Source organism: Aulonocara stuartgranti, assembly GCF_965226115.1.
Source record: "Aulonocara stuartgranti genome assembly, chromosome: 3".
NCBI classification, from domain to species: domain Eukaryota; kingdom Metazoa; phylum Chordata; class Actinopteri; order Cichliformes; family Cichlidae; genus Aulonocara; species Aulonocara stuartgranti.
The window spans coordinates 52,892,772-52,919,701 of record NC_138941.1 but is presented as its reverse complement, the minus strand read 5'-3'; the positions used below and the strand labels follow the sequence as shown (position 1 = coordinate 52,919,701).

General features: G+C 43.0%; 2 protein-coding genes across 2 annotated transcripts; one reads left to right on the top strand and one right to left on the bottom strand.

Annotated features, from left to right (window-relative positions):
* Positions 1 to 18,103: 18,103 nt before the first annotated feature.
* On the bottom strand, positions 18,104 to 18,497 carry LOC309702753 (histone H3, embryonic-like; the record flags this gene model as incomplete). The annotated part of the gene is given in 2 exon segments (XM_082527389.1): positions 18,104 to 18,262; positions 18,264 to 18,497. Coding segments are annotated over 2 exon segments (393 nt in total).
* Positions 18,498 to 18,938: 441 nt separating this feature from the next.
* LOC309702702 (keratinocyte differentiation factor 1-like) lies at positions 18,939 to 20,633 on the top strand. The gene has a single exon (XM_082527316.1). The coding sequence runs from the start codon at positions 19,015 to 19,017 to the stop codon at positions 20,140 to 20,142; it is 1,128 nt and encodes a 375-aa protein (XP_082383442.1). The 5' UTR covers positions 18,939 to 19,014; the 3' UTR covers positions 20,143 to 20,633.
* Positions 20,634 to 26,930: the final 6,297 nt, after the last annotated feature.

The window sequence follows — 26,930 nt, the reverse complement described above, 5'->3', positions numbered from 1 at the left end:
GTCTCGATACTACGAAGAAAAGAACCTGTCAAAATGAGTGGGCGTGGCAAAACCGGAGTAATTGGTTATTAGTTATGTAATCATGCCCCCGTATGCCCCATTATCGTTTGCTTCAAACTTCAGCAATTTATGGGTGAGACTCAAGTACATCGGAGACGGGGACCCCCCGACCCGTGATTATGTTGCTGAAGAGCTGATATTGCAAACATCATGGCTGAATGTGCAGGACATATACTCCTTCATTGCTCTCCCCAGTAAACGGGATTTTGAGCTGTGTTTCACCGAAGAGGCGCCCTTACGTCGCTTCTTAGAGATCTCTCTTTCCAACGCATCACATCCGAAATGGAAAGACTGGCAAGTGGAGTCTTCTGTCCAGGTAGAGGTAGTGACTCTTGTTGTTAAGTTCTGGACTGGAAGGATTCCAGACCAAGATATCGAGCTATATCTTAAAAGGTACTGCGAGATTCTTCAACCCCCAGTCAAGCCAGTGGATAAATTCGGATTCTGGTATGGAGTCCGAAAATACAAAGTTCGGATGCGTAGAGACGAAGCTGGACATATAATCTCTATTCCGAATTCCATCTCGTTGGGCCCCTACAATGGCAGGATTATTTATCCGGGCCAATCGGTGAGGTGTTTCATCTGCCAAGGTCCAGACCACCAGGTGAGAGAATGCCCCACTATCAAATGTTGGAAATGTGGTGAGTTGGGCCACAAGGCTAAAATTTGCCAAAACGAAAGTGAGTGCTCCCTCTGTGGTGCGAAAGGACACACTTTCTTTAAATGCCCCAAGTCTTTTGTGAATATACTTAAATCTTCCCAACAACCTCGACCTTCTGCCACCATGGATTTCCCTTCTTTGGTGGATCCTTCCCAAGTCTTGGATCCCCCCGTGAATGACCAGGTGAGAGAGCCCCCTCCCTCTACTCCCCCCCCCACCTTCCTCCGACAGCTACCTCACTGTCACTCCCAGTTTCGCTTGGATTGGACAATCCACAAGTGGATGATCAGGATACCCAGTCTAGCCCTGTTCAAAATGAGTTACCATCTCCACTGTCTCAGTCAAGTAAAAAAAGCGACGAGAGTGATGAAGAGCTAGATGGTAACCTAATCATAGAGACATCGGATGGTGAGAATGAAAGCGATAGTGATGACGAAGAAATTGACAGCGAGCAGACACCTGATGACGACGGAGATAGCGAGGACCATGGATCCTTCCCTCTCTCAGAGGCGGCATCTCTGGCTCTTGCTTCGCTGCCCGGGGAAACGAAAGTAAAACGGAAGACCTTCTTTAGTGGAAGTCACCCGGCCCTCAACGAGCTCGTCAACGAGGATACGAGAGGAAGCAGAAAAAGGAGCGTTTCTGCTTCTAGCTCTGGAAGAGATAAGCGGAAGGATAATAGACCAAGTCCTCCGTGAGTAATATTTCTGAGATGGTCTCTCCTTTAGTCAACCTATGAGTAACATCAAAATAATAACATTTAATGTCAGAGGTCTCCAATCAGATAAAAGCAGGAAAAGGAAGGTTGATTTCTTAAAAAGACTTGATTATGATATTTTGTGCCTTCAAGAGATGAGATTAAAGACACACGTAGATGTATGTGAATTAAATAAAATGTGGAACACTGCCCATTCAATAATATCGATAGGGGAAGACAGCTCTGATGGAGTGGGTATTTTCTTTAAAAAAGATGCGGTGAATATAATCAAAAGAAGAGACATAATACCGAGACGACGACTCCTTGTTGATTGCTGTTATTACGGGCAAAGGTTGCGTATTATTAATGTTTATAATGCACCCGAACGAACGAAAAAGATACAATTGTTGAAAAAACTTAAGTATTTATGTTGAGCTAGTTAATAGGTATGCCTTCGTTGTCATCTGTTGTGATTTTATTTTGAAAGGATGCTTCCTGTTATGCTGCAGAGTGCACGCGAGAGTTCAATAATAAAAACTAAGTGTTGTTCCGGTGAAAAGCCGATGCCCCACGTGTGATTATTCCTCCGTCTAGACAATATAAGTATCTTCAATATTCATGCAGATTCCGCTGGAAGACCCGTCTCTGCTAACAGGTTATGGGCCCAGGAAAACATTGAAGCTACGCCAGGGGAAAGTTTACCACCAGAAAAGTCGCAAAGTACAGCGTGTTCGGTGAGGGCTAGCGTGCTAAGTTAGCACCATGAATAAGCGTGCTGGTGAACCCAGTGGCCGATGGGCAAGGTTGGTTTTTGACGGAGATGAGAAGAATTATGAACTGTGGGAGACAAAATTTTTGGGACATCTTAGATTACAAGGTCTAAAAGACACAATATTGAAAAGTGATGACGACGATGAGGACGACGAAGATAAGAATGCCCAGGCCTATGCAGAGTTAATACAGTTCCTGGATGATAAGAGTTTATCGCTCGTGATGAGAGAAGCTGCCGATGATGGACGCGAGGCACTGAAAATTTTAAGAGACTATTATGCAGGAAAAGGTAAACCAAGAATTATCAGCCTTTATACCGAACTGACTTCTCTGAAGAAAGCAAGCAGTGAGAGCGTCACGGAGTACATCATACGCGCAGAGACATTTATTACAGCCCTGAGAAATGCTGGAGAGACACTTAGTGATGGTCTGCTTGTAGCGATGGTGTTAAAAGGTTTACCAGAAACATTTAAACCTTTTTCCGTTCACATTACGCAAAGTGAATCAGAAATCAAGTTTGCGGAATTTAAAACGAAACTCCGCAGCTATGAGGACACTGAGAAAATGCGCTTAATGGAACAAGAGGATAACATCATGAAGGCGAGAGTGCAACCCAGCGTGAGACCCGCAGCAGCTGCTAATGACCACAGGAGAGACATGTCAGACATAGTCTGTTTTAAGTGTGGCCAACGGGGACACAAGGCCAGAGCATGCCGCTACAGACAGTGGTGCGGTCACTGTAGGAGCAACACCCATCGAGAGTCGACTTGCAGGAGACGACAACGGAATGATGAAGCACGCATAGCCTCGGAGGAGGGCGACAACGCAGAGAGCGACGACACCTATGTCTTCCGGATGAGCGATGACTACGCGGCACCTCAACAGCCACAAGACATCAGGACCAAAGGCCTAATGGTGGATACTGGCGCAACATCACACATCCTGAATGATAAAACAGCGTTCAAGAAATTTAATGACGACTTCCAGCCGGGAACGCACTGTGTGGAATTAGCTGATGGCACCAGGTGTAAAGGAGTGGCTGAAGGCAGAGGAGATGCAGAGGTGTGCTTGATAGACAGCAGAGGGAGACAGTGTAAAACAACACTGAAAGACGCCCTATGCATTCCCTCATTTCCACAGAATATCTTCTCTGTGAGAGCGGCCACCACGAACGGAGCCACTATCATCTTTAAGAAAGGAAGGAACGTCCTTCAACACAGAGACGGTACAAAGTTTCACATCCATGAGCACAACAGACTTTATTACCTTGAGACTGTAAGTGAGTACGATGATAAGTGTAATAATTGTTTTGATGTGCAGACATGGCATGAAATTTTGGGACATTGCAATCATAGTGACATTCTGAAGCTACAAAATGTGGTTGAAGGTATGAAAATCAAAGGGAAAACTGACAAAGAAAGTTTGAACTGTGAGGTGTGTATTCAGGGAAAATTTGTCCAGACTAGGAATAGAAACCCTGACAGGAGAGCTGAGAAACCTCTCGAGCTGGTACATACGGATCTAGCAGGGCCGATAGATCCAGAATCACGAGATGGACACAGATATGCATTATTGTTTACCGATGACTTTTCCGGTGCAGTATTTGTATATTTTCTCAAAAACAAAAGTGAAACAATGCAAGCAACTGAAATCTTTTTGGCCGATACAGCCCCACTCGGGAAGGTAAAGTGTATCAGGTCAGACAACGGCACAGAGTTCATGGCAAAGAGTTACCAGGTATTGTTAAACAAACATGGAATAAGACATGAAACTTCAGCCCCATATTCCCCTCACCAGAATGGTACAGCGGAACGTGGCTGGAGAACACTTTTTGATATGGGGAGGTGCATGCTTATTGAGAGTGCCATACCAAAGGAATTATGGACGTATGCAGTTCAAACAGCGGCTATCGTGAGAAACAGATGCTTTAACAACCGGACAGGGCAGACACCTTACTTTTTGCTGACTGGGCGGAAGCCCAATCTATCCAGAATGCGAAAGTTTGGGTGTGAGTGTTATGCTTACAAGCAAAACAAGGGTAAGCTGGATTCTAAGTGTACAAAAGGGATTTTTGTAGGCTACGACAAAAACAGTCCAGCATACAAGGTTTATTTCCCAGACAGCGCCAAAGTGCAAAAGTTTAGGCTGGTTAAGTTTGTAACCAAACACAATGAGGAAAAGCAAACACAAACTGATACGACATCTGAGGATGAAGACATACAGGTGAGGGAGAGACCAAACGTGAACAGGGAAAGCCCCAGTACCAGTTCACAGGAACCAGATACTGACAACCAACCAGAAGTGAACAGTCAGATGCCACTTAGTGATGAGACTGAAAACTCCAGAAGGTATCCTTCTAGAACAAGAAAGAAACCAGATTATCTAAATGAATATGAGTCAGGAGAAGACATTGATGATCAAGTGCTGACTAACATAGACTACTGTTACAGACTGATAAGTAACTCACCCGTGACATTCAGTGAAGCTGCAAGGTCACCCAACTCTAGAGAGTGGAAAGCAGCTATGGATGAAGAAATGCAATCCTTAAAAGAGAACAACACCTTTACCCTAACAATCTTACCTGGGGGAAAGAAAGCAGTGGGGGGTAGATGGGTATATGTGAAGAAAAACAGTGGTGATGGATCAGAAAAATATAAAGCACGGTACGTAGCTAAAGGTTACAACCAGTGTTTTGGGATAGACTATGATGAAACTTTTTCTCCGACTGCTAACCTGACAAGCATAAGAGTATTGATGCAGTGTGCAATACAAGAAAACCTGATTTTGCATCAGATGGATGTAAAAACCGCATACTTGCATGCACCAATAGATTTTGAAGTGTATGTTGAGCAGCCAGAAGGCTATGAAGTAAAAGGAAAAACAGATGAGAAACTGGTCTACAAGCTGGAAAAGTCACTTTATGGGCTTAAACAGTCAGGCCGAAACTGGAACAGGACATTACATGACTATTTGATAGAGAACGGTTTCATGCAGAGTCCTGTAGATCATTGTGTTTACACAAGGAAAACAGGAAAAGAAAAAGTGATCATGATCATATGGGTTGATGATATTATTATTGCAGCCAGTGATGAAAGGGTTTTGAAAACTGTGAAGGAAATGCTAACTGCAAGATTCAAAATGAAAGATATGGGGAAACTCAAACATTTTCTTGGTATTGATTTTGAGCAAACCCAAGATTGTGTAAAAATGTCACAAGAGAGATATGTAGAAAACATACTGGAAAGATTTCAAATGCAAGACTGTAAACCAAGATCAACTCCTTGTGAACAAAGGTTGAACTACAATGATGATGCTGAGAAAATGAACAATGTCAGAATGTACAGAGAGGCAGTAGGTAGCCTTATTTACTTGACCTCTTGCACACAACCAGATTTGAGTTTTGTTGTAAGTAAGCTGTCACAGCACTTCAAAGAACCAGCTGTGGAACATTGGACTACTGTGAAACATGTTCTAAGGTACCTGAAACAATCAAAAGACAAGACATTGTGCTACAGGAAAAGTGACAAAGATTTGAGAGTACAAGGTCACAGTGACTCAGACTGGGCTGCGGATGTGACTGACAGGAGGAGTACTACAGGTTACTGCGTAAGCCTGAATGAAGGAGGTACTTTGGTGTCATGGCGAACAAAGAAGCAGCCAACTGTTGCCTTGTCAACTTGTGAAGCAGAGTACATAGCTTTGGCAGCAACAACACAAGAATGTTTGTACTTGACACAACTATTGCAAAGCATGTATGAGCATCAAAAGAGACCGCCAAAGATTTTTGAGGACAATCAAGGGACTATTGCATTGGCAAAGAATCCTGTTAACAGACAGAGGTGTAAGCATATCGATATCAAATATCATTTTGTGAGATCAACAGTTAATGCTGGAAATTTGATATTGGAGTATTGTCCGACAGGTCTGATGGTGGCCGATGTTATGACAAAGCCAGCAACAAAGGGGAAGTTATTGAAGTTTGAGAAATATATGTTTGGAGTGTAAACAAATAGTAAAGAAAAACTGTTTCTTTTGGAATGCATGTAAAGCTGACAACGTGAGTGCAAGTGGGGGTGTTGAGCTAGTTAATAGGTATGCCTTCGTTGTCATCTGTTGTGATTTTATTTTGAAAGGATGCTTCCTGTTATGCTGCAGAGTGCACGCGAGAGTTCAATAATAAAAACTAAGTGTTGTTCCGGTGAAAAGCCGATGCCCCACGTGTGATTATTCCTCCGTCTAGACAATATAAGTATCTTCAATATTCATGCAGATTCCGCTGGAAGACCCGTCTCTGCTAACAATTTATTAGAGATTGGTTTTAATATAATTCTATGTGGAGATTTTAACATTGTTACTGAAGCAACTGATAGAATATCCAAGTTTGAATTTAGAGAACTGAGGGAAAGCAAATTGTTGGTTAAAGTTTGTAAGGAAGCAGCACTCCGTGATTTATACAGGCACTTGCATCCACATACCGTCCACTACACTAAATTCGATTCATTAACTAAAACAAGGATTGATAGATTCTACATATCACATAATGTTCAAGGTCTGAAATATGACACTCTTTTAACAGACTTTTCTGATCATATGGTGGTTATGGCAACAGTGTCGTGTTGTCCCCATGAATTTTTGAACTATTGGAAATTGAATACATCCTTGTTAGCAGACGAGTTGCTTGTGTCCGAAGTTAAATCTGAAATTAGGAAAATATTACATCTTAAGATTTTTACTACTTCTTTCTCGGAACTTTGGGAGCTTCTTAAACGACGTATGTGTCAATTTTTTAAATTTAAAGCGAGAGAATTAAATCATGCAAAGAATGTAAAATATAACGAAGATGTGAGTAGATATATATATTTAAGAAATAAGAAGGAGAAGGAAGAGGAGGAGGAAAATCAAATGATGTCTCTTAAAGAGGACATTGATCGAGTCAATAGAGAAGTTTTATTTAATATGTTGCGACGTACTGACTTTCACGGGAACAGCGATTATATGATTTTTAATAATCAAAAGAAAAGTCGGAATGACTTTATTGTCTCAATTAAGGATAAACATGGAAAGTCAGTTTTTAAAGAAGAGGGGAAAAGACAAGTGATTAGAGATTATTGTTCGGAGATGTTTTCATCCATAGTTACAAACAGCGACGCTATTAACAATTTTTTGAGTGAGGTTGAACCATTAGATTCTGTCATTTATGAAACTTTGATTGGAAAAATTAAAAGAGAGGAAGTGGAGTCAGTAATTAACCAACTTAGTACCGATAAAACACCTGGTCTGGATGGACTCCCCTCTGAATTTTACAAAATTGTGAGTAAAGAACTGTCTGAATTGTTAACTCAGTATTTTAATGAAGGAATAGAAAGAGAAACAATGGGTAAATCGTTTTATGAAGGAGTTATGTGTTTATTATATAAGAAAGGTGATAGAGAAGACATTAACAATTATAGGCAACTGACAATAATGAATGTAGATTATAAGATTTTTGCTAAAATAATTATGTCTAGACTAGAGGATGTATTAGATATTATCATTGAAAAAGAACAAACATGCGCAATTAAGGGACGATTGATGTGGGATAACTTAAGTATGTTAAGAGAAATTGTTTATAATGGAAAGGATTCAGAACTCTGCATTTTAGGATTAGATCAAAGGAGGGCTTTTGATTCTGTTTCCCACTCTTATTTATGGAAAGTAATGAAAGCTTATAATTTTCCGGACCAATTTATTTCTATTATCCAATTGAGTTATAAAAAGTCCCTAGTGCAAGTTAAGGTAAATGGAAAGCTCTCATCCCCTTTTAGTGCTGAGTGCGGGGTTAAACAAGGATGTCCTTTGAGTGCTGCGTTATATGTCCTTGCAATTAATCCCTTATTGAAAAGGATAAATGATGATAAACGGATCAAGGGATACGTCCTTGATAAATCCCTTAAAATCGCAGCTTTGGCGTATGCAGATGACGTGACGGTGATAATTAGAAACCAAAACGAACTGTCTTCAGTTATGGAGATACTACACCATTACGAACAGGCATCAGGTGCCAAACTGAACCAAGACAAAACTGAAGGGGTGTGGCTTGGACATCAGACCAGACAACCTAAAATGATGATCTCTCTATGTAGGGAGATTAAAATTTTGGGTATATGGATTGATAATACTGACTCTAGTTTACTAAATTGGAATAAGAAAGAAAATGAAATTAAAATGGAAATTATGAAATGGGAAAATAAAGATACAAATTATAAAACGCGTATTAATATTGTAAAAACACACATAATTTCGAAACTTCTTTTCCTTGCCGCAATTTTTCCTCCTCCGAGAACAACTATAATGAAAATAAGTAAGATGTGCATTAAATTTATCTGGGGATCCAATCGAGAAGTGACTAAGAGAAAATTTATGTACAAGAGTAGGAAGCACGGGGGTTTGGGAGCCCCAGACTTAGAGATTGTTTTGCGAATTCCTTTTATAAAAATTACTCAAAGCGCAATTTCTCGGGGTGCCCCGTGGGTTCGAGGGAAGGAGCAATTGTGGCAAAAGAAAAGAGGCAGGGCCAGAGCGGGTGTTCCATACCACAGACTTATGTTCGGTGACTTATCAAGTCAATGGGAACAATATAGTTTAAATATTCTCCAAGATAATACGAAAAATATCTATAAAAAAAATTAATGAAACCAAAAATGAAGGTGTAATTCAATATAAGTATGCAAATGAGGATGAAAACCTTTCAATAGTTAAAAATATACAAGACAAATTATTATCTGAAAGCATGAGAGACGTGGTGTGGCTCATCTCGCTCGGGCGCCTCCCTGTGAGGGCGGTGGTACAATGGAGTTGTTTTGTTACCACCATGAAATGTCCTATGACAGGCTGTGATGAAGATGAGACCCTAGAACATCTCCTATTGGATTGTTATAGGACAACTGAGATCAGGCATAAGATGACAGAGATTGGCTATGATGTGGATGTTAATATTAAAGCAGTTAAATATGGTTTGTTTAAAGAAAAAATGTGTGACGACAAAAGGAGACTCTTTTGGTTAGTAATGTGTGTAATAAACACACATATTTGGAAAACTCGTGCCAAAGGAGTACTTGAACAAAAGATGATAAGTAGTGATGTTGTGAGTAAACATATCATTACAGACCTGCGGAGAAGACGAACAATGGACCTGAAACTTGGGAAAGTTTTCCCCTGGAACGAATTAAAACTGTAAGTCTTGTGAACGTTGTGTGGACTCAGATGCTAGATTTTCCCTTTTGTGTGTGTGTGTGTGTGTGTATATATATATATATATATATATATATATATATGAGAGAAGGAAGACGAGGAGGAAAATCAAATGTCTCTTAAAGAGGACATTGATCAATCAGTAACAACAGGTTTAAAATAAACTTCCAGGGGTCCCAAATCTACAGAGGAGGACTCGCAGGGACCACTGGGTCCAAACACCAACAACTCTGTTTTCTTTTCATTAAAATTTAAAAAGTTTAGAGCCAACCAAGCTTTAATGTCATCTAGGCATGTTGTGAGAGGTTTTATGGAGATGCCACCCTTCTGCTTCAGGGGCAAATAAATTTGGATGCCATTATCATCTAGAAAATCTTTCAGTTGACTAAAAACAATTTTCTCTAAAACCTTGGAAAGTAAAGGGAGCTTGGAAGTAGGCCTATAGTTCGCTAAAACTGTGTGATCAAGGCCAGGTTTCTTAAGCAGTGGCTGCACTAGTGCATGTTTGAAACTTGCAGGAACCACACCAGAAGACAGACTGCTGTACCTTCTCTCTGTATTTAGACTCATTGTTGTTGGTGATGAGACCCACCACTGTTGTGTCATCTGCAAACTTGATCATGTGATTTGAGCTGTACTGTGCAGTACAGTCATGTGTTAGCAAGGTGAACAGCAGTGGACTAAGCACACAGCCCTGTGCTGATCCTGTACTCAGTCTGTGTTATTTCCTATGGAGACAGACTGGGACCTGTCAGTTAGGAAGTCCAAGATCCAGTTGCAGAGAGTGATGTTTATTCCCAGTAGGTCCAACTTCTTTACCAGCCTCTGGGGAATGACAGTGTTGAATGCTGAGCTGAAGTCATTAAACAGCTATCTGGCATACGTGTCCTTTTTGTTGAGATGGGAGAGAGAAAGGTGAACAGCAGACGAGATGGCATGATTTCTGGAGCGGTTTGGGCAGTAGGCAAACTGTAGCAGCTCCAGATTTGGTGGAAGGTGAGTTTTCATGTGCCTCAATACCAGCCTCTCAAAGCACTTTGCGATGATGGGTGTAAGTGTCACCAGCCGGTAGTCATTGAAGCAGGAAACAGTGGCACTTCTTTGGCACTCGGGTGATTTTTGTAGTTTTGATGCATAGATCAGTGGTGTATTTAAGATTGTCCAATCTGGGGGAGGGGTGAAGCCTTGCATGCTGAATGTTTGAGTAAACAAGGTCTAACATGCTGTCCCCTCTTGTCGCAAAGTCAATGTTCTAATGAAATTTGGGCAGAACTGATTTTTATCAGGTATCTCTCCCTCCTTTTTTGTGACATTGGCAGGACTTTTATTTTGTTGTAATTATAAAAGACCAAATTGGTTGTGAGAGTTGATCATTCAAGATCAGCTCAGCAGACAAAACACAGTTTAAGTGTCATGGTGAGCTTTGCTGGAGGCTAGAGTAGGGCCCAAATACAGGACTCTGAGACAATATTAACTTAAAGAGGCAGCTTTTTTTGATATAGTAATTACATAAAGCAAAGTACAAGACAAAACACTAAAAGAAGCAAACAAAAGATAAACCTGAACTCAGATCTTGGCAACTGAAGCACTCATAACCAGATATAACTGAGAGAACATGAAAGACACTCTATGGCACAGCTACTATGGAGAACATGACAAAGAACAGAGGGCACACATGAAGGATAACGAGGAGATGGGTAACAGGTGTGAACACAGCTGGGACTAATCAGTCATGGCCAGACACAGAGGAAGGAAAACCGGTTACACTTTGTTTTCTTTTATTTTTCAATACCAAACTGTCATAATACACATAGGTACATATAGAAATGATCTTTTTCTTTTTTACAGCATATAAAAAAAAACATAAATGGGATGAGTACCTGAATACCCCCACTCCCTCCCAATAATGTAAAAATGAATATGTTACAGAGGAAATGAATTAACCCATACAAAATATACAAAAAAAAGCAAGAACAAGAAATCAACAATAAGATAGTAGTGCGTATCCTTATAGTTTAATATTAACATTAATAAATATTGATAAATCTTAAATATTAAGAGTAGTAATAATATTAATATTACTGAATCCCTGCTCAGCGGTTGAAACAAATTAATAATGCTGGAATATCTTTAAATAAAGCATTCTTATAAGGTAGAACAGCCACTGCCGGGAATAGCAGAACAATTTGTACACTGTCATATGGTGGACTACAGAGAGAGTTCTACTTTTCTAAGTATTTAAGTAATGGTTTCCAGTGAGAGAAAAAAAAAAAAAGAAAAGAAAAATCTATTGGATGAGCCTCTGATGGAGAATTTTATCTTCTCCAATTTTAAGAGTCCTAAGATATCCTGTAGCCACACTTTAATTAATGGTGGCTGAGATGATTTCCACAACAACAAAATTATTTTTCTAGCGATGAGAGAAGCAAAGGCCATAAGGTTATTTTGAATAGTTGTAGTATGAAGGTTATTTGGTGGTTTTCCAAATATAGCGATATGTGGAGTCGGAATCAATTTTATACCCAATATATCTGAAATTATTTTGAAGAATTGATGCCAAAATTCAGACAACCTAGGGCACGCCCAGGACATATGAGTAAGATTGCAAGGTATCTGTGAGCATCTGTTACATTTATCATCAAATTTATCTGGGTAAAATGTTGACAGTTTTTCTTTACAGTAGTGTAATCTGTGGAAAATTTTAAATTGTATTAATGAAAGTCTGGCGCAACTACAAGACAAATTAATGGCCCCTACCGCTCCATCCCACAACAACTCAGAAAAACTCATATGGAGTTCTGACTCCCATTTCATCTTGGTACTGTTTAAAAGAGATTCACTAGGTGGAGAAGCTAGTTTTTACCCTTTAACAAAGTTTTGGCTCCTGGAAGTACCGCATAAAATCGGATTTAATGAAATTAAAGCGAGTAACTAGTTCGTTAAAACTTGCAAAAACCTCATTTACGTATAGATCATCAGTACCTTTATGTTCTAAAACAGAGAATCTTAAGTCAATCTTTGCTGGAACAAATAAGTGATTGTGGCAGATCGGGGTTGCAAGAGGGAGGGTGAGCCAACCAAAGTGTCAAATTTTTAATGTTTCAGTAACAACTGGGTTGGAAGACCGGTTTAATAGGGATGATTGTGAGGTATCACATGCTAAAGCAAGTAATGACGAGGAACAGGAGGCTGCTTCACTCTGGCACCAATTAGTATAGGGAGACATACACCACAATAATGTATTATACGTGTTAGATGCCCAATAACACAGCTTTATTGCTGGAGGGAAACGGCGAAACAAACTGATAAGAAACTACACTGAGAAGCAATACACTAGCACACAGAGAAACACACGGCCATGAATGAGGGAGAATGCGACACTGAACAGAGGGAGACACAGACATAAATACACAGAGATTTAACGAGGGAGGTGGGAGCACATGGGGAACACAGCTGACACAGATAATCATAACGAGACAGGGCAGGAGCAACACAACATGACACATACTGACGGGAGACTGTCAAAGTAAAACAGGAAGTACACAGAGGCGCAGACAGGAGGAGAGAGGGAGCACAGGGAGAGCACAGACATAACAGGCTGGGGAAAACGTGGAATAAAACACGAGGGGAAACGAGGGCTCACAGATACACAGAGGGGCACACAGGGGGTAAAAGTCACAAAGGGATCATCCATTAAAACATATCCACTGGAAGCCACAATAGACTTTGACCATAAAATCCTTTCAACGTAACGGCACTTTAATTGTCCATTTAAACGTCATCCAAGCAGCATAATTAATAAGACGCAGCGCAGACATCATTCCAAGAGCGCAGCCAAAACGTTGCACATTTAACCAACATCCATTCCATTCCGTTCAGTGTGTCCTTTTGAAGCATCTCAGCGCTAATGCACAGTGTGGCTTCCTTTTCCACAACCAGACATACACAGGTATTCTTACCTGCGCTCCTCAGAATTGCGTCAGGTGTGTCGGTGCTGCTGGGCTCACTCATACAGATGCGCTGCACTTACTTGGCGTCTTTCAGGTTCCTTGATCTGATTTCTTTGATCCTGCTTGCGGCTTGCTTCTCCAAAATGCCGTTTTTTGTTGACTAAAGATGTAGCGACTTCCACAGTCGCTACAGGCCGGGGCTGGAGCCTGCCTATTTGCCTGACGCGCTGTCAACTTTACGCAATAATGCGAGAGGTGGAATTGTTTGCTTGTTTATTAAAGTGCTTTGAGAGTTTACAGAGTAATATAATCAGCTCCTGATTCAGACTCTTACAACGTCACAGGCTCTAATATAACGAAGCGAAACATGTAGTGCAGCGGTCAACAAAAACTACGGCTACCCAGCCCTCCTCTCTGTCAAAATCAAAACCCAGTGAATGACAGACTGACAACGCCCATTTATGTCACCGCTAGCACCCACGTGACTCCCATAACAACCAAACAAATAAAAACCCAGTGATCATCAAAATTCAATACATTCAATTATGGCTCCTACACAAACATTGCATATATATATATATATATATATATATATATATATATATATATATATATATATATATATATATATATATTTTTTTTATCATAACTCTGGTTTCACGTGCCTATCAACACAATTTAAAAACTGTTATAAAGTCCACACATCAAGTGTACTTGACTCTGCTGTATGCTGTGTAAATGTGACTTTTGAGCTGGGTGAAATCCGTGAAGCAGAAATAATATTTTATTTTAACATTGCATTGCTAATCATCGGTTGTGGCCAATCAAATTGTATGGTCCGACTATAAATAGTAGCTGCTATTTTGATTCATTTATTTATTTATTCATATTTATTTTTGGTTGATTAAGGCTGTTCGTACTACTGGTATGTTTGTGGAGTCGGATTAACCACAGAGGAGTATTTGATTTCCCGTTTCGGGTCTATTAATAAGTTGTGTTTTTACTCTGAAGGCCTAAAGTAGAGGTGACTGGGTGCCCTGGTGGTGGGATATTCCGTGGTTCGTGATTATTTATGCATTCGCCCACTGGTAATCCAGGCTCTGAATCAGTTAACAGTACACGTGCAAATACATGATTGCATCTTCTGGTGTCTGTTTTAAATAGCTGTCAATAAATTCGTTATTTTACTCCCAATCACGGCTCTGGCTCAAGTGTTACAAACCTTAGAAACTATGTAAATGAACAGGAAGGCACTAACTATAGTTATATAGTTCATTTGCATAGTACATAGTATCTATAGATACTGTCTGTGTGAAACTCCCAGGTTGGCGTAGTCGGGTTTCCCCTGTGACTGTAAAGCTTTAAGCTCCCGATCGCCACAACACCATATTTGTGTTTGCAGAATCTGATGGATTCTGGTCAGCTGTACATAGATAATCCTGACAATATACAGTAAACCCGAGTCTTAAAAAAACGGAATTAACTGAATTTGAATAAATAATAAACAAATTTATTCACCTGTGTTTGAGCCTCAGGCATGGCACCATGCCCCTCCCATGTTTTAAATGTACGTTAGAATAGCATGCATCGTCTTGATGCATTCTCAATCATCCAGGAAAGTAAATCTCCAAAAGTTGATTCTGTTCATCTGGACGTAGCGTTTTGTGGGAGAAACGTTTCGTCACTCATCCAAGTGACTTTATCAGTCTCAGCTAACTGCAGGTTTCCAATCTTATAAACAGTAGATTTGCATAATGACTGAAACCAGCCCACTGAAGGAACAATGGGCTGGAAGGTCAGTTCCTTAATCATAATTATGCAAATTCTCATGACCATTGATCAACACCACTGACCAAAACCCACTGATCAAAGACCACTGATCAGTGCATGCATCAAAACAATAAATGAGCGGGAGGAGTGAGGCGTGGGGTCTTCACACACCCCCGTTCTCTGTTCGCCATCTGGGGCAGGGGTTTGGTCGGTGTCTGGGCTAGTGGGCTGACAAGACTGACACACTTTGTACAGTTACATCATAGTCATTGGTTACAACACATAGCAAGGGCGTAGATTTGGTTTTGGCATTGGTGGGGACGGATGATTCAACCACTGAACCCTGCCCTGTTCCTTTTTTCCTTTTTGTCATCCATAACCCGCGTATTTTTGTTCTTTTGGTTTCTTCCGCGTTTGGAGCCATGTGCAACTTGACGTGCAGTCTGAGCTCTGGAGAAGCAGGAATGTGGATTGTACCGCAGATATCCGGTTAAAACCTTTGGGAGAGAGATCAAAGTTTTGTTTTTGTATTTGATACCGCGTTGGTTCTGCGGAAAGAAAGACACGATAGTAAGTACATTTGTGCAGAGGTTTGTTGCATCATTCAGTGTTATGCGATCTCCTTATTTTCCCCACACTCATCTTCAGATCAGAAATAGGTCCGACATGTTTGTTCACATTTTTTAGTTTTGGTCCGGGCTGCTGCATAAAAACAGAAACACATCGACAACATTCCGCCGAATTAAATCCATATTAGACTTCAAACGCACTAAATAATTTCTGAAGCAGAATCGGCTGGAATACGAAAACATCTACACAACTAAATAAATAGTGGTTTGCATTACTCGATTTGCACTAATTTGCATTAGCAGTAACAATAAGTGAGCGGGAGGAGTGAGGCGTGGGGTCTTCACACACCCCCGTTCTCTGTTCGCCATCTGGGGCAGGGGTTTGGTCGGTGTCTGGGCTAGTGGGCTGACAAGACTGACACACTTTGTACAGTTACATCATAGTCATTGGTTACAACACATAGCAAGGGCGTAGATTTGGTTTTGGCATTGGTGGGGACGGATGATTCAACCACTGAACCCTGCCCTGTTCCTTTTTTCCTTTTTGTCGCTTCTTGAGAAAAAAAAAAGGAGAAATATACTTGCCTACATATGCTATTCTTCATGCTTTTAAATCATTTAAAATTATAGTTCATAGTTTTATATGTGAATTATATAATGTTAAATTACTATTAAACAAATGACTGACTAAGTATTTTAGGCTTTAGTTTACTTCAGCCATATTCCATATCAATCAGGTATCATATAAAAATAAAAATAGCTTCAAATACAGTCATGACAATAAAAGAATATGACTTTAAGGACTTAACAACATTAGTTCAGTTATAGTGCACCAACATCTCTAACACATTAGCACTAAGGGAACACTGAATAACCTGGTGGTTTTTGTCCATAAAACCCCTTAGCTACGATTACCACAAAAGATCTCTCGGCAAAACGATGCAACATTTTAGGCACAATATTGCCCCGATCAAATCAGTGAGCTGGGATGTTTTATTCTCAACATGAACTACTGTTACAGCAAAAGACATGGACTACTGGTGTCCCACACAACAACTCAATGTCCATGTGAAGGAGCCAAACACATGCCTGCTCCTCTTGTTAACTGAGATAAACTGCTGGCATATTTGTTTTACATCTATACTGTCCAGTCTCTCCTGGTGGACATGGCATACAGCAGCATTGTTTCATCTCATTTGAGTCATTGTTGACCTTAGCCATCTTTTTAGTCTTGTGAGAGCACTGAAGCTTCTTTCAGCCTCAGTACATGCGTTTTATCCTCAGATTAAAATTATTGTGTGCTTGATGTGCCTCACCTTTGGGCCTGGCTCTTCCCCTCTGACTGCACTAGGACATATTGCTACCTGATAAAATAACACATGGATTCGTGCCATATAAAAAGTGAGACATGTCAATTCAGATTCTTTGTCAAATATACACTAATGAAACAATTTAAGATAAGATAAGATAGAACTTTATTAATCCCTTACATCAGCAGCCTAACAATTGTCATGATAATAAATACTAGTTAATCTATAGCACCAAATCATCAGTCAGTCACCTGTGACCTCGCCTCTTCACCTCTGTCCGAGCTACAACATGGCAGAGCTGCCTCTGTCACCTGATGAATAACAGTGAGCCATTCCACATACATGCAGTCACACATGTGCTTCAAATACAGTCATGAACCACCAAGTCATCATCCAACTTCACCTGTGATTCTTGTATCACCATTACTCCACCACTACACCATTATTAAAACAATTTGTGCAAAGTGCACTCCAAGGTGGAATATTTGCAAAATCATGACTACCTCATGATATTTTGTCTCAAAAATTAACCCTATGAATATGTCAGGACCATTAGGATGAAATTATTGTGGCACCAACATTTTAACGTTAGACACATACTTTTAACAGCCTCTGTAAACTAATATCCTGGCCTGCTCGAGGCTGCCGTTTTCTCTGACAGTTTCAATCAAAATTGGAAATGCTACTGTGGGAGACTGAGAGAACCAATAGTGCTGCCTGTTGTGCAGTTAGTTTCCAAAACACGTTATTCATGGTTACATACAATTTCAGACTGATGTGGGCTAAAGCCTAGCATAGCCTGTAACGTTATTATGAAGGACACATTTTATGAGTGAACTTGAGTTTAAGTGACTAACAGGTTTCTTTGAAAAATACTTTAAATATAAATTTCGTAACTGAAGTCAGTGAATTCCATGTTGATGGCAACTGTAATTTCAGGAATAGAAACAGCATGAAGATTGAAGTGTGAGCATAAGATTCAATTTTAAAAACAATACTAAGAACAACAATAAAGGAGCGAGCTCTTGGTGTGAGTGAGTGAGGTGGCTCTGAAAAGAGCCGTTGTTTGTAGGAGAGCGTGCAGCTTAAGCTCTCTCTCCGCGGATGCGGCGAGCCAGCTGGATGTCTTTGGGCATGATGGTGACCCTTTTGGCGTGGATAGCGCACAGGTTGGTGTCCTCGAAAAGTCCGACCAGATAAGCCTCGCTGGCCTCCTGCAGAGCCATGACAGCAGAGCGAAATCGGCACCTGAGCGATCTCGCGCACCAGACGCTGGAAGGGCAGCTTGCGGATCAGCAGCTCGGTGGATTTCTGGTAACGGCGGATCTCGCGCAGAGCCACGGTACCAGGCCTATAACGGTGAGGCTTCTTGACGCCTCCGGTGGCCGGGGCGCTCTTACGGGCGGCCTTGGTGGCCAGCTGCTTCCTGGGGGCTTTGCCGCCAGTAGACTTGCGAGCAGTCTGCTTGGTTCGTGCCATTCTTCGTCACTTTTTTTTCCCTGTGATAAGAGCAGAAAATGTAGCGAACAAAGGAGACTCGCTGCTCTTAAAGTGTGTGACTGGCTGTGACGCGGTGCCGCTCCGGCTCGTGATTGGTGACGGGCTCCACGTGTAGCATCGCCCCGCCTCGGTGTGTGCTGCTCATTGGAGAAAAGTGCATTGAATTTGCGCGCTGCCGCAAGCCTCTCTGCGATTGGTGCGTGACTAATCCGCCCGCGCTCTGTGGAAATATAAGCGAGGCTTTGAGCTGATCGGGCCACATTTTCTCTTAGCCTCGATACTACGAAGAAAAGAACCTAACCAAACATTGGGAGACTTTCAGCAACGCAGGACTGTAAACGTCTTTTCACTGAAAGACAAATGACGCCGATGAGCTGAGCTGTGTTTTTCCCCTTGGACTGCCGGACTCTGTTTTGGGTTTGCAAACTTTGCTGAAGTACACAAACCTAAAAATCTGTAGGTGGTTTTGTTTTCTCCGTTTGGAGCTTTTTGAGCCATGCCTGGCCACAGCACAGGGGCACCATGCCACAAGTACCCTAACTCTTGCTCTAGGGCAGACAACCATCGAACCAACCGGACTATATCCAGGGACAGCACAACCAGCCAAGACTCCTACAAGGATCCTCATGGGGAGCAAATACGTGACCACTCCCGCTATTCAGAGGGCAGGTATGGTCGAGGAAGAAGCCACCCTCGAAACGGCACAAGAAGGGGTTCAGAGACAATAGGATTTATTCCGGGGTCGGCAGACAGCGTGCCGAGCAGCAGGCAGTCCTGTGCCTCCATGGGCTGGAGTAGCTGTAAGGCTCTTATCTGTTCTGTTCTCACCTGTGGATTTTATGGCACCCGGGAGCCCTGCCTCCCCGTTAACGAGAGCTCCACAGACCATACCCCCAAAACGGTCGGTGACCCTCGACCTCCTAACGGCATAGCTGTGAAAACCCCTGGCATGTCTTTGCAGCCCAATAATAAGCAGCCCAAGACCCCCAGGTTGCCCCTGAATGACAGTTTCCGTTACCCAGATGTGCACATAGCAGGTCAGAAGGTAAAGTACCCAGTTGCTGACCCCAAACGGGGTCGCGCATCAGGTAAAGGGGATAACCAGCGGCCGGTCAGCAGCACCAGCCTTATATCCTACGAAGACTACGACTTGGATGAGCAGAGCGACAAAGACATTGACTCTCTGATCACCAAGAAGCTGCTGGAGCTTTACGCCCTGCATCAGATTGACCAGCTGGCCAAGTGCACCTCTGATTCCTCCTTCTCCCGCAAGACCAACGAGATCAGCGAGCTCATCTACAGCATCGCTCAGGACTACAACCTGGAGGAGCAAGAGGCCGAGTGCAAGCTGGTGCACGGGGTCATCCGCATCAGCACGCGGAAGGGCAAAAGGAACAAGGGCTACCTGTCGACCGGGCAGCATCATAACAGCAGGAGGGATGGGACCTTCATGAGTAGTGATTTTCCAGAGGTGAAAGTGTCGGAGCAGACGCCATTAGACGAGCTGGCGAGAAAGATGAGAAATTACAGCGGGCGAACATATTCCTCCAGCACTACTACGGCTTACTCAGCGTACCACCACGACACTGAAACCTACTCCTCAGGCGCTCCTCTGATTCTCTAAAAGTCAAACAAAAACAATGAGATGTAGCCAGTTACATGGGCTATTTCATCCTCCCGCTGTTACCAAGTTGAGCACCTTTTACCCCGAGTGGTTGTACTTCTGCCTTTAAGTGGTCCAGCTACTACCTGCTGTTTTCAAGCAAAAGGCCCACTGAGGAGACTCCCCCCCTATTGGGGGGAGTCACCATCGCTCAGGGTGGTGTGCTGCCCAACATCCAGGCTGTGCTGCTGCCCAAGAAGACCGAGAAGCCAGCGAAGGCCAAGTAAACGCAAAGCGCTCTGCTTCACCAAAAACAAAGGCTCTTTTAAGAGCCAAACACTTCCCTCTAAGCAAAGATTCTTCTTGCTGTTACTGTGTCTGTAACATTTTGTGTACTGTGAAATGTAGCTTATGCATTGTGATTTATTTTGAAATGTATGTTCATTCATGTCGTCTTACATAGTCAGGGACTGAAATCCACCTTCAAAATATACTATCATGAGTGCTTAAGCAGTGTGTTTGTTTTATTCACAAGACAAGAATAGACGGTCTTAATATAAAGTCAAAATAAAACTAAAGCAAAAAGCTCTGTCTCTCCTGAGTGGTTAAGGCTTGTGCCTTGTTCAACCTCATTGCTCATCTTACTAATTTAGAATAAATTGGATGTCACTAATTATTAGCTTCATAACTACAACTGTAGACACTCATCATGGTTCACTCGCTTGATAATTAAAGCAGTTTCTACACTCATGGAAACAGACAACACGTGGTACATGACACATGTGGCAAGATCACAAACCTTGTCAAACACAATAGGAAATCATAACAACGTGAGGAAAGGGACAGGTGGACTTCTTTGGTGCTGCAGGAACTACCCAGGTACAGAGGGAGGAAAATGTGGAGCTGTTAGCAACATGTTCAGCACCACTGCTGCTAAATTTGGGACATTTTGCAAAGTCACTTACATCTACGCTTAGTTAACCCCTGTTTTAAGGACAGTAGTGGGTTTGAGCAGGATTCGAACCTGAGCCTCCTGGTCTCAATGCGGCTATTCATCCCATTGTGTTCTCAGAGCATTTCATGCGACCTTAAAGCTCTCAAGAATTACATTAAGTTGCTGAACCCTGACCTCTGACGTGGCAGATTAGTTGGCTTAGCTATAAACTTTGGTGTGTAACTCTGTATGGATCGAAGAATGTATTGACAGTGGGGGTTTGCCTGTCGTAAAATGAGTAAAAGCTGCCTCAGCCAGATAAACAATAGAATTAGAGGAAAACTACTGAGGAGGGGGATACAGGGCAGCCCCGGCCTCTCCTCCAGTTGGGATATCCAAAGAATCGGTGAGGTCAAGAAGTAAACCTCAAGGCTATATTTTGAAAAAAACAAAAAGGAATTCCCAGCATCCTTAACTCTACAGAGCTCCATTAGTTCAAATGTACACAAATCAAATTGGTTATGAAATCAGTAATGAAATCAATACATGCTAAAATAACAGCTGTATGGGTTCAGCTTGGAGTAAAATGTGTCTTTGAAATCACCTAATATCAGCTCACTTGGCCTAGATTTAGTCAGGTTAGGTTGTAGAGCATTTTGAGTGGATTATATTGGCTAGGTATCATTAACCTATACGTGTACTTCCACTAAAACAGCCAGTGTAGGCTTTCAAAAAATAAAAATAGAACTCAATATTTCATACAGAGATAATACCTTGCAACTATAAATGTAATACTTTCAGTCATGTTTGTTGTTTTTTTAATATAATGTTTTTAAATGTGGGTGATAACTTTTAAAGGTTTATTTCTTTTCTGATAGTGTTTCATAGTAAAACAAGAAGTGTTGTGATGTCTTGTACTATGAAGGTATGATTGTAAAGAGCAAACGGGTGAGGTGTTTCAGGTGTGCAGATCCGACTACAAGCCAACGAAATGAAGATAAAAAATTTCAGAGGTGGGCCATTCTGGTGTCACAAATTTATGAAACGAAAAGGACTGTACATCTGACAGAGTGGAGAAGTGTGAAAACATCCACGATCACCAACGGATTTCAAAGGGCTGGACTGCTGCTTGATGGAGATGAGGACACCGCCACGGCCCTTCAGAGGGTGTTCGACTCCAACACTGACAACGAGAATTTTTTTGGTTTTGAAAGCCGACACTGGAGAAGAGGACTTTGGTGGTTTTAGTGCGCAGGAAGAAGAGAAAGATGGTGGTGAATGACTGACTTTTCTTCTTGTTAAAGCCATGTTACTGCACCTGAGCCTAAAAGGTAGGCCGAATCGTTTTTTCTGGTGTGCTGTAGGTTATTGTTATGTACTACTACATTTGTTACTCGTTTATAAAGCACAGTACATGTTTCGTTCTTGTAATTACCGGTACTTGTACATAAAAAGTTGTGCAAATATGTACCGGTAACTTGTTTTTCAAAATATTAATACAAGGGATGTGTTCCCAAACAGCCATCTCTTTCCTGACAATCCCCTTTGTGCATATTCTCTTACATATGGTAAGCAAACATTAAAGCACCTGCGGCTTTTAGTCAGGTGCGGCTGATGTAGGTACAAAACAGGATTTTCCCCTGATTTTAGCTTGTGCGGCTAATATTCAGGTGCGCTTTGTAGTCCGGAAAGTACGGCAATTTAATTTCAAGGGGAAATTAAGTCTCACTGAGGTTAAAGGCCAAAGAATAAAAGTGGGTTTTAAGACGCAATTTAAAATTGGACAGTGAAGGGGCCTCTCTAACGTGCAAGGGCAAATTATTCCATAATTTTGGAGCCACGATAAAGAAGGCCCGCTCCCCTCTGAGCTTCCTCCTGGATCTCAGTACCTCCAGGGGCAGCTGGTCAGCTGACCTGGGAGACCGACAGGGTGTGTGGAGATGAAGAAGCTCAGAGAGGTAAGGCGGGGCAAGACTGTGAACATAAGAATTTTAAAATTAACTCTAAAAGACACAGGCAGCCAGTGCAGTGAGGCTGGGACAGGGGTTATATGCTCTATTTTAAAAGTTCCTTTTAGGAGTCATGAAGAAGCATTTTGAACCAGCTGCAGACTTGAGAGCAATGACTGACTGACCCCCACGTATCTACAGAGGAGGACTCGCAGGGACCACTGGGTCCAAACACCAACAACTCTGTTTTCTTTTCATTAAAATTTAAAAAGTTTAGAGCCAACCAAGCTTTAATGTCATCTAGGCATGTTGTGAGAGGTTTTATGGAGATGCCACCCTTCTGCTTCAGGGGTAAATAAATTTGGATGCCATTATCATCTAGAAAATCTTTCAGTTGACTAAAAACAATTTTCTCTAAAACCTTGGAAAGTAAAGGGAGCTTGGAAGTAGGCCTATAGTTCGCTAAAACTGTGTGGCTGGTGCACAGATGTAACAGTGATTGCTCAGCACTGCTCTTCCTCTCTGGAATACCTTTTTATTCACTGCAAACCGTTTTATTCTCCGCGGGAGTTTGCTTCATTCATCCTGGCCGCTGTTTACATCCCGCCAGATGCGGATGCGCAGGCAGCTCAGTGCACACTCACGGAGCAGATACTGCACATGGAGCGGACATTCCCGGACTCTCTCATCATTGCTCTTGGGGACTTTAACAAAGCCAATCTGAGCCACGAGCTTCCCAAATACAAGCAGTATATTAAATGCCCGACCAGAGAGGAGAGGACATTAGACCACTGTTACAGCACGATCAGCGGGGCCTATCGTGCGGTGCCCCGCGCTTCACTCGGACTTTCTGACCATGTCATGATCCTTCTAATCCCCGCGTACAGACAGAGGCTGAAGCTCTCCAAACCTGTCGTGAGGACCAAAAAACTGTGGAGCAACGAGACTGTGGAGGAGCTTCGCACGTGTTTGGAGTCTACAGACTGGGACACAATGAAGGCTGCTTCTAACAGCTTGGACGAGTTTACGGACACTGTCACCTCCTATATCCACTTCTGTGAGGACAGCATTGTGCCATCACGCACCAGGGTGAGTTATAACAATGACAAACTCTGGTTTACTCCTAAACTCAAAAAGCTGTGGCTGGAAAAGAGAAAGGCGTTCAGAAGCGGAGACAGGGACTGCTACAGAGAGGCCAAGTACAGGTTCACTAAAGAAGTGGACATTGCTAAACACCAGCACTCTGAGAAGATGCAGCAGCAGATCTCAGAGAATGACTCGGCCTCTGTGTGGAAAGGTTTTAGGAATATCACCAACTACAAGCCAAAACCCCCCACTCCACTGATGACTTGCTCTTGGCCAACACCCTCAACGACTTTTACTGCCGTTTTGACGAGCCATCAGGAAGTCTTCACACCTCCAACGGCCCCAACAATAGAGACACTTTGGACACTCATTCCCCCACCTCTCCCCCCTCCATAGAGCCATCACCACCTTCAAACACTTTATCTACAACACCCCCCTCCTCACCCCACACAAAAGAGGATTTCACACCACCTCCTCCCACCACAACTCTTCATATTCATGAAGAAGGTGTGAGGAAGAAGTTTAAGAGTCTGAATGCTCGAAAAGCTCCCGGCCCAGACGGTGTGTCTCCTGCCACCCTCAGACACTGTGCAAACGAGCTGGCCCCAGTGTTTTCTGGCATTTTCAACTCAACGCATGTCATGTGCCTGCCTGCTTCAAGTCCTCTACCATAATCCCTGTCCCCAAGAAACCTAGGATCACTGGACTAAATGACTACAGACCCGTGGCTCTGACATCTGTGGTCATGAAGTCTTTTGAGCGCCTGGTTCTCTCCTATCTCAAGACCCTCACGGCCCCCCTCCTGGACCCCCTGCAGTTTGCATACAGAGCCAACAGGTCTGTAGATGACGCCATCAACATGGCCCTACACTTCATCCTGCAGCATCTGGACTCCCCGGGAACCTACGCCAGGATCCTGTTTGTGGACTTCAGCTCTGCCTTCAACACCATCCTTCCAGACCATCTCCAAGGCAAGCTTTCCCAGATGAATGTGCCTGATCCCATCTGCCGGTGGATCACTGACTTCCTGACGGACAGGAAGCAGCACGTGAGGCTGGGAAAGAATGTCTCGGACTCCCGGACCATCAGCACCGGCTCCCCTCAGGGCTGTGTTCTTTCTCCTCTGCTCTTCTCCCTGTACACCAACTGCTGCACCTCCACCCACCATTCTGTCAAGCTAATCAAGTTTGCAGATGACACCACCGTTATTGGACTCATCTCGGACGGGGATGCGTCTGCCTACAGGAGGGAGGTTGAACGTCTGGTGTCCTGGTGCAGCCACAACAACCTGGTGCTGAATGCCCAGAAGACAGTGGAGATTATTGTGGACTTCAGGAAGCACACAGCCCCACTCCCCACCATCATCCTGACTGACACCCCCATCACCTCTGTGGACTCATTCCGCTTCCTGGGTACCACCATCACCCAGGACCTGAAGTGGGAGCCCACCATCACCTCCGTCATTAAGAAAGCCCAGCAGAGGATGTACTTCCTGAGGCAGCTGAAGAAATTCAACCTGCCAACATGGACGATGATGCAATTCTACACTGCAATCATTGAGTCCATCCTCACCTCCTCCATCACCGTGTGGTACGCTGGAGCCACTATCAGGGACAAACAGAGACTGCAGCGTGTTGTGCGCTCTGCTGAGAAGGTGATTGGCTGCAGACTCCCATCTCTGCAGGACCTGTACACCTCCAGGACATTGCGGCGTGCAGCTCGGATCTCAGCTGACCCATCTCACCCTGGACACAGTCTGTTTGACCTGCTCCCCTCGGGCAGGAGGCTCCGGTCCATTCGCACCAGAACCTCTCGCCACAAGAACAGTTTCTTCCCCTCTGCTGTTGGACACATGAACAATAACCGTATGACTGTTCCCACCACTAACACATGACCCTGCGCTGTGTTCACTGCATCATTCCATGTTTGGCACTGATCACCACCTGCACTCATGTATATATCATGTATATATCTATCTACTTAGCACTTCTAATTCTTATTCTTATTTTTATTTTAATATCTATTTTAGCGTAATTTATGACAGTATGTTTGCACTGAAGCACCGCAGCAATTTCCTAATGTTATAAACCTGCTCAACATTTGGCAATAAAACCCTTTCTGATTCTGATTTTGATGCCATAGCCCTGACACTACACACTGCCCTGTCACACCTGGAGAAGAGAGACACGTATGTGAGAATGCTGTTTGTAGATTACAGCTCAGCATTCAATACCATCGTTCCCTCGAAGCTGGACAGGAAACTGCAGGATCTAGGACTGAGCAGCTCCCTCTGCAGCTGGATCCTTAGCTTCCTGTCTGACAGACGCCAAGTGGTCAGACTGGGCAACATCACCTCATCCCCCATCACACTGAACACTGGTGCTCCACAGGGGTGTGTACTGAGCCCTCTCCTGTACTCACTCTACACCTACGACTGCACAGCCACTAACAACTCCAACATCATTGTGAAGTTTGCGGACGACACTACAGTGGTGGGTCTTATCACCAACGGTGATGAGACGGCTTACAGGGAGGAGGTCAGCGCCCTGACCCACTGGTGTCAAGACAACCATCTCACCCTCAATGTCGCAAAGACAAAGGAGTTGATAGTGGACTTCCGGAGGTGCAGAGAAGTACACACCCCCATCACCATCAACGGCGCTACTGTGGAGAGAGTGAGCAGCTTCCGGTTCCTTGGCGTACATCTGGCTGAGGATCTTACATGGTCAGTACACACAAACAAAACAGTGAAGAAGGCGCAGCAGCGCCTCTTCTTTCTCAGGAGACTGAAAAGATTTGGCATGAGCCCCCGCATCCTCAGGACCTTCTATCACTGTGCC

Coding starts and splice junctions, on each gene's coding strand:
- LOC309702702 (XM_082527316.1), top strand. CDS start 19,015: ATGCCTGGCCACAGCACAGGGGCACCATGCCACAAGTACCCTAACTCT.